This window comes from Rhizopus microsporus, assembly GCF_002708625.1.
Source record: "Rhizopus microsporus ATCC 52813 unplaced genomic scaffold scaffold_3, whole genome shotgun sequence".
In the NCBI taxonomy this organism is placed as follows: Eukaryota; Fungi; Mucoromycota; class Mucoromycetes; order Mucorales; family Rhizopodaceae; genus Rhizopus; species Rhizopus microsporus.
Genome location: NW_019671918.1, coordinates 1,052,183 through 1,059,372, shown reverse-complemented (window position 1 = coordinate 1,059,372; position 7,190 = coordinate 1,052,183). Strand labels below are relative to the sequence as shown.

Below are 7,190 nucleotides of genomic sequence, written 5' to 3'. Positions count from 1 at the left end.
TACATTAAAATCAAAATGTTGGCGAAACAAAAAGGGATAATGTGATGGATGCTCTCACGCTTTGCTTGCATATAAAATTATAATAGATCTTTGTCTTTTCCCCTTATATCTTTCAAGCAAGCATAACATGGATATTCAATTTCTTTTTGATTTTTTGGATGTGATAGACTTCATGGAATTAAAAAGGAACACCAATGCGTCGATTACTTGTCTTCGTTTCGCCAACATTTTGATTGTTTGTCGTTGTGCGAGGATGTTGACCATCTTGCCGGCTGACTTCCTAATGCTATTTTCTTTTATGGTCTTTTTGAGCGAGAGGTACAGGCTATGAGAGTAAATTAAAGTGGATAAGCACTTAAGTGCAGTCTAGATACCAACCGTCTTATCTTTGTTATTTCCAGACAGTTCATCAACTTCTTGATGCTATTGTCTTTGACAAAATCTGTGTTGTGGAGAAGGCGATCGTAGTTACTGTAATATGTTCTTGTTACCTTATATCAGTCATTTATTGTAAGGGGAGCATTGCTATTAGCACAGTAGAACATATACCACCATTATAGTTTAAAAAATAGGCCCCTTCCAGCTTTCAAATGCAAAGTGAGTCTAGGGTATTTTTTAAGCAAAACACATATTTGACCAAAGACCTTATGAATCATCAAGGAAACAAGGGTAACAATAGTAGTATTCTCATGTGGAGACTAGCTTTCTTTTTTATTGAATGCACACGTATACACATCATAAGCGCATTTCTTTGCTTTATTCTTCTTAATAAGGACGATCACGTCGATGAGAACGGTTGCCTCTGTAATCGCCTCTTCTGTCATCACCTCTTCTGTCATCACCTCTCCTATCATCACCTCTTCTGTCGTCATGTCTCTTTCCTTGTCTTGGTTTGTGACAACTGAAACACTCATCTCTTCTTGAGAAATTATTTGCGCCGCATCTATAACAAACAATACAATCAGTCAAATGTTCAATTTTTTCTTTTAATATTTACTCTTCACAAGACCAATCTCCATCTCTGGCAGCACTGTTACGGTCGCCTCCTCTACCTCTTCCTCCTCCTCTATTGCTGAAACCACCACGACCTCTGTCAACTGATTGAGGGTGTGAGTATATATATATATATATAATAATTTTATTTTATACATACTGTTCATCTTTCGTTCAGCCTTGCTCACTTGAATCACATTTCCCATAAATTCTTTTCCTCCAAACCAATTAATAGCGGCATCAGCAGAAGGAGGGTCGTCATACGTAATGGTTGCTATAGTGAACCCTTTTTAATACCTTTTCTTTTATGCATATTGTATGAACATACCATCTCCTTTAGGAAGGTTAGTTGCCTTGTCCATATAAATCCAGACTAAGGGTGTTCTTATTAGTCACTTTATGATTTCAATGTTTATTATTTCTTTACTTTTTGGTTTTCTCAATTTCTTGTCTGTTTTAATAATCCCAATCGAACCAAAATGTTCTGCAAGTTTCTCTTCTGTGACATCTTGCGGTAAATTGCTAATGTAGATAGTGTCTTCCATTCTATGCATGCCTATTTTTACATGTATTAATATATATATCTCATTGGATACTCTATAATATGTGTGTGTTACCATTGCTATTACTGCTACTGTTATATCTGCTATTATTATAACTACTGCCACTGTTATTGTTATTGTTGTTGTTGCTGCCGTATCGACTAGAGTAATTGCTTCTATAGCCTCTATTGTCGGTTCTATCCGTTTGATAATCGGATTTATTGTCATTATTGTATGCATCACTTCCTTGTGCATCATGGTAGTCATAGTTTGCATTACTAGTATTGTTATTATGACTACCATTACTATCATAATAATAGTTATAATAGTCTTGATATTGCTGTGCATATTCTTCATCTTTAAATACAGTTTAAGTTCATTGCTTAATCAAGTGTCTCTTTTTCTTTTTTCACAAGGCAAAGAAAAAAAGAGGATGTATTATTTAATAGTTTACATGACGTTTGCTCTTGTTTTGAATCAGACATTTTCACTCGGATGAATTAGAACAAAAAGAGGAGAGAGAGAAAAAATACAAGTGTGAAATATCTGCTGCTTTTGAAAAAAAAGTGTCACTTGTAAAAAATTTTCTAAAGCTATGCATTGTGATAAATCTTTAACGAACCCAATTGGACGCATAATATTTGCAACTATCTAGTGAAAGCGCCCCGCTTGAGATGAAAGCTTTAACTAGGTAGCTAGCCTTATTAGCCAATCACATTTGACTTTTAAACAAGCTGCAATTTCCAGTCACACACACACTCAAATACACGTCTCTGTATGCTGTCCTTTTTCTTTCTTTCTTTTTTCCAACATTATGATCGATTTGGAGAGTCTAAGTGTATCCATTCTTAAATGTCAACCAACTCAGTCGAAAATACTTAATCAGGACCAAAAGCCTCTTGTCTTGTCAATAAAAAAATTAAAAAGATTTATGGTTCAAGAAAAGACAAGTTTGGTTACTGTGAGCATTCTGTTGTTTTTCTTGGTGTGTGTGTGCGTGCTTATCTTTCTTTTTATTCTAGTGGATTGTTGACATATTAAAGAAAAGACAATATAAAGCAACTGCAGATCCTATCAATGATGCACTTGTTCATCTTTTGACAGATATTATTTCATTTCATGAAGCAACAGGCACAAGTGTTCTTCATGCTTTCTTCGAAGTAAGCTTGCTATAGACCCCTTTCTTTCTTTTTAATAACATCCGTTCGTCATGTCCTATAGCTCATTCGTGCAGATGCAAAGGAAATGACTTGGCTGTTAAACTTGATAGGCGAAAAACTTCCTCATCACGTTCTTCCTCAAATTCACGAGTATCTTGTCCTTGGTTTATCTGTCTATGGCAACCCCTTTCTTGGATCAAAGTACATAGGAACTTGAAAATATATAATTACAGCGAAACTAATAATTTATTATGTATAGAAATGGAGAAGATATTATAAATGAGGACCAAACCAGTCTGATTCATATAGGAAATAGCTTATTCCAACACTTATTGAGCGCTCATCCAAGTCAAACTGTCGAGTCACTCACGACCATTCAAAAACGCTATCTTGAATGGATATCGGATCCTTCTGTATTATCAACAGGTAACTTTTTATTACAATGATCAACATGTTTTTTGTCAACAATCGACTAGACTTTCAAAAGTTTACCCTTGGCTATTTGCTTTCCTTACCTAAAATATCGCCTGCTTTACTGAATGGTAAAATGCTCTAAATTTCGCGCTAGAAGATACACACAACTGACTTTGCTTTAGAATCGTGGTCGAGTATGTTCAATTTGATATATGAAAATAATACGGCCGGGAGCATATTTTATCATGAAAAAAACACATCGAGTTCTATTGCAAAAAATAAGGACGGGCAAGTATTTCTTTATAAAGGCAAAGGCGCGCTAATAAATCATCTCATTTTAGAGAAATTGAGCCTATATCGCATCTGTTTTCTCGTTGGTTAGCAACAGTTGCTTTTGATTCGAAAGGATATATTATGCGTCATGCTATGGATGTGATGATCATGCTTGACACACTTGCATATGACTCAAGGTTGGATCTCAGCCATCTTTTACCTGTAAGAAAGAGAAATACTGTACTGTGTGTGTTATTGATGATATGCATAGACTGGAGATAGATCTATACTAGATACCCTGCAGCCTTCTATTAAGCAATTAAACCTGGAGCCTGCATCCATTGATCTATTTGACTGGATCAATAGTAGAACAGCACCAGACGATTTACGGATACCTCTGTTTCTACTCCAGTTGATCATGATCAACAACGACTCCAAAGAGTACACTGCCAACCTTTTTGTTCAGTTGATAACCAGGCTAAATTGTGCTAAAGATTTAGTATTGAAACTGATACCTACTGCAGAATCCAAATGGCCAGGCATATTTCAGTAAGCTTTTGATTGCTGTAATCATGTATAGAGCTTACACCATTTTATTAGAATCGCCTTGGAAAACATCTTTTCAAAGACAATCGCTATTCACATCGCCAATACTACACAAATTGAAAAGATTCTGGGCAATTTAGCCGCGCTTTATGAAGACAGCCAAAAAGAACCAGGCTATCAAGCCTTTCATACATACATCAACTCACATTCTCGTCAAGTTCTTCTCGTCTTTATCAACCATCCTTCGGCAGCGTGCCGGGTGATGGGATACCGTGTATTGAATAATTCAAAATTTTATCAGCAGATGAATCCACAAGATCAAGAGCATCTGAGTCAGCTACTGGTAGATGCTTGGTTCAGGCACTTGAAAGGAAGATATTTTGGACAAGAGAGCAAAGATTTACTTGATATACAAAAAAAAAAAAAAAAGCATAGTTTGTATAATCATAATACTAATTATTATGCTCTCCTTCTCTAGTTGTCAATTGCTGTCAAAACATAGCATTTGGCAAAGCCATTCTATCTGTAGTTGTCGAATATATCTTGAATGGCGCACTTGAAATATTTCCAACAATAGACGTAGACACTTTGCAACAACAACAATCTTCCTTATTTGATAGAATTCATAGTAAAGAACATGCTACTTCTCAGTCACAGGCAAAGAAGCCTCCAAAGTTTGTTACCCTTGTAGACATTTTGAAACAGGACATGTAAGAAAACTTCTTGACGTGCGTAGAATGAAAGAGCTTACTTTATGTTACATAAAAGAGATAAACGCGACAAAATCTATATGGATAACATTGAACAGACTGCTTCATTATTTGACAAGTTTAAGGATTGCGTCTCTTCAGGTACAAATCCATACATACTATAAAGCTAAGCATGTCATTTATATTCATTGCCTTGTAGAGCAATACAGTGACATTCACCACCACATATTGTTCTTTTTGTCATCCAAATGGTCACCCTCATCAGCTCCCATGGCAGCCTATGATGATGCACTACCCAGAAATATTCCTTATCCATGGTAAAAAACCAAAATAATTCCTTCTGTGCACAATGATATTGATTATGTACATAGGGACATTACTATCGGCAATGCGTTCAAGGACCACCCGGCTCTATTTCCCATATTCGAGAAATGTATTCAGGTAGTCAAGCCTGCCACAACAAATGATATCATTCGAAGCATTCTAGTTTACTTTATCGTCTTTTGGAACATGAAAGAAGTAGTTACCGTTCCAACTACGTTGACATATGCCACTCAATTAGAAGAGACTATCCGACTTGTGCTGTTGTTGAAACCGGTAAGAACACATGTATATTTGGTTGATAAAGGTTAACCTGTTCGTTTTAGAGCCTCCCTCAAGTGCTTGTAAATTCTTATCGTCTATTCCCCTTTCTGTCAGCCAAAGAGCTGGGCGATCTGTTATATCAAGTCATTTGGTCCTATGTTCGTCATTCTACTAATATTCCTGGTATTCACAAGACAGAAGATAAGCAATTGGTGGAAAAGTGCAAGGAAACGATGTTGTCAATCTGCCAACATAGACTCAAGATATTAGAAAAAACACCTTCATGGCATCAAGCTTTACAACAAACAATAATAAACTTTATTGATTAACGTTGATGGTTGGCCACAAACTTTCTTTGTTCGTGTGCTACTACATTTTTGAACTCTTCTACTTCTGCCCAACAGTCTAAGGGTCTTGTTTGATTATTCCTAAATTGGAAAAAGATTTGCAGTGAGTACGCACGTCGTTTTATTTCTTATTTCTTGTTACCTGTAGCAAACAATGAGTGCTTCCTGGCGCTCTGCGACGTCTTTTGGAATATCAGCAGGTGGTGTTCTATTTAAAGTGTCAATAGCAGTTTCTCTATGGTGTGTAAGCTGTCTACCTCTTCATTTTTGCAATCATGTCTTCAATATCTTCTTTCATTGCAATCGAATTATAATCGTTTTCAATATTTTTCTTTGCTAATTCACTATAGGTTTGTTGGTTGTTTTGCTCTTGTTGTTGTCTTAGGCGATTAAGTTCTTCAGCTACACGTTTTTGCACAAGGGCTTCTATTTTTTCTTTAGATTCTGCTGACACATGCTGCTATATACATATAAAATGAGTTTCTCAACTTGGCTTTTTTTTTAAGACTATTTCTTTACTTTTGGTGCTTCTTGTTGTGTCTCTAAAGGAGAAAATGTCTAAACTGGTGAGGTTAGCCTGTCTTGTATTTCACATTTCGCAAAAGAATTTACCTGAAGAGGAGGGCTTTGGTTATAGAAAATGATGGGTTCAGCAGCTTTTGATTGAGAAGCACCCATTATAAGTCAAGGAAATCAAAAAGAGTAGAGAGAGAGTCGTCTTTTTTTTTTTTTACCCCGCACGCTTTTTGCGCCAGTGTCCCAAGGGCTAAATGCTGCAAGCAGCTCAAGGCGCCACAGTGTTGCTGTGGTGACGTCACGAACAGGAATCCATACTTTCAAATGTTGTGCGCGCACTACAAGAAAATATCCTGCATTTGCAAAACCAAGCTTTATTTCTTATTGTGATATTTGTTGAATATAAAAAGTGTTAAACGTAAAAATCAATAGGACAAAAGAATAGTGCGTTTATTAAGTAAATGTCTTATTGACTTATATATGGTTATTGATGTGTAAGGGTTTTACTTTTCTATACTTTGTGGAGGTTTTTCATTTAATATCAAAGTGTTATCCTTGCAGTTATACCTCAGTAAGACTTCTAGACCATTTATATAGGTGAATCTCTAAACTAATATATGTTATGTGTACGATGTATCTAGTGTGTAAATACCACAACTAGATTTATCTGTTGAAGAAAAAGTATATATAGAGGATTTTTCATATCAATAAGGGTATCATATTCTTGTTATATCTTTTCTATCAAAAGGATATACACAGTTCTAACAGTACTTCTATCTTTTTCTTATTTCTACTCTACGTATTTCCATTATCCCAAACATCTTTATTGATTGTATTAAAAAGCTTTAATTATAAAAACCCTTCTATAGAATATTCCTAGTGGCTATCTGTTAAGCTTGCTGCTGTTGTTTTTATCCAATCGCCATGTCTAAAGAAAGAATGATTATGGTATAAACTTTAGTGTACGATGGAGACTGTATTCCTCTTGAAGATTGATATTCTTTTCACGTAGTTAACTAATCTAACAGTTCAGTGAAGCATGTTTCCAAAACAGAACAAGCAGTTACGCTAACCTGAATGCCCCTTTTTATAAGAACTTGGTTT

General features: G+C 35.6%; 4 protein-coding genes across 4 annotated transcripts; 2 read left to right on the top strand and 2 right to left on the bottom strand.

The window, feature by feature from the left end:
* Positions 1 to 404: 404 nt before the first annotated feature.
* Positions 405 to 2,119, bottom strand: RHIMIDRAFT_289898 (RNA-binding domain-containing protein). The gene is made up of 7 exons (XM_023613681.1): positions 1,990 to 2,119; positions 1,611 to 1,892; positions 1,421 to 1,549; positions 1,322 to 1,366; positions 1,154 to 1,267; positions 998 to 1,097; positions 405 to 943 (listed from the first exon to the last, which is right to left on the bottom strand). The coding sequence occupies exons 1-7, from the start codon at positions 2,018 to 2,020 to the stop codon at positions 766 to 768; spliced, it is 879 nt and encodes a 292-aa protein (XP_023469219.1). The 5' UTR covers positions 2,021 to 2,119; the 3' UTR covers positions 405 to 765.
* Positions 2,120 to 2,359: 240 nt separating this feature from the next.
* On the top strand, positions 2,360 to 3,223 carry RHIMIDRAFT_89665 (uncharacterized protein). Its single transcript, XM_023615840.1, has 4 exons — positions 2,360 to 2,496; positions 2,558 to 2,695; positions 2,757 to 2,896; positions 2,955 to 3,223. The coding sequence occupies exons 1-4, from the start codon at positions 2,467 to 2,469 to the stop codon at positions 3,139 to 3,141; spliced, it is 495 nt and encodes a 164-aa protein (XP_023469218.1). The 5' UTR covers positions 2,360 to 2,466; the 3' UTR covers positions 3,142 to 3,223.
* A 300-nt stretch (positions 3,224 to 3,523) lies between these two features.
* On the top strand, positions 3,524 to 5,552 carry RHIMIDRAFT_248668 (uncharacterized protein; the record flags this gene model as incomplete). The annotated part of the gene is made up of 8 exons (XM_023610548.1): positions 3,524 to 3,627; positions 3,665 to 3,931; positions 3,983 to 4,362; positions 4,407 to 4,638; positions 4,697 to 4,779; positions 4,838 to 4,955; positions 5,010 to 5,235; positions 5,286 to 5,552. The coding sequence occupies 8 exons, from the start codon at positions 3,524 to 3,526 to the stop codon at positions 5,550 to 5,552; spliced, it is 1,677 nt and encodes a 558-aa protein (XP_023469217.1).
* Positions 5,474 to 5,960, bottom strand: RHIMIDRAFT_89690 (uncharacterized protein). The gene is made up of 3 exons (XM_023615841.1): positions 5,828 to 5,960; positions 5,713 to 5,778; positions 5,474 to 5,651 (listed from the first exon to the last, which is right to left on the bottom strand). Exons 1-3 carry the CDS (start codon positions 5,866 to 5,868, stop codon positions 5,549 to 5,551), a joined length of 210 nt encoding a protein of 69 aa, XP_023469216.1. The 5' UTR covers positions 5,869 to 5,960; the 3' UTR covers positions 5,474 to 5,548.
* Between the last annotated feature and the right edge of the window lie 1,230 nt (positions 5,961 to 7,190).

Excerpts from the sequence above, each read along its gene's own strand:
- RHIMIDRAFT_289898 (XM_023613681.1), bottom strand. The coding sequence starts at position 2,020 with ATGTCTGATTCAAAACAAGAGCAAACGTCAT. Across the intron at positions 1,550-1,610 it reads CAGTAGCAGTAATAGCAATG|GCATGCATAGAATGGAAGAC; the intron begins GTAACACACACA and ends ATGTAAAAATAG. Across the intron at positions 1,367-1,420 it reads GAAATTGAGAAAACCAAAAA|TCTGGATTTATATGGACAAG; the intron begins GTAAAGAAATAA and ends GAACACCCTTAG.
- RHIMIDRAFT_89665 (XM_023615840.1), top strand. The coding sequence starts at position 2,467 with ATGGTTCAAGAAAAGACAAGTTTGGTTACT. Across the intron at positions 2,696-2,756 it reads TTCTTCATGCTTTCTTCGAA|CTCATTCGTGCAGATGCAAA; the intron begins GTAAGCTTGCTA and ends CATGTCCTATAG. Across the intron at positions 2,897-2,954 it reads AACCCCTTTCTTGGATCAAA|AAATGGAGAAGATATTATAA; the intron begins GTACATAGGAAC and ends TATTATGTATAG.
- RHIMIDRAFT_89690 (XM_023615841.1), bottom strand. The coding sequence starts at position 5,868 with ATGAAAGAAGATATTGAAGACATGATTGCAAAAATGAAGAG. Across the intron at positions 5,779-5,827 it reads ATGATTGCAAAAATGAAGAG|AACACCACCTGCTGATATTC; the intron begins GTAGACAGCTTA and ends CACTTTAAATAG. Across the intron at positions 5,652-5,712 it reads GCACTCATTGTTTGCTACAG|GAATAATCAAACAAGACCCT; the intron begins GTAACAAGAAAT and ends TTTCCAATTTAG.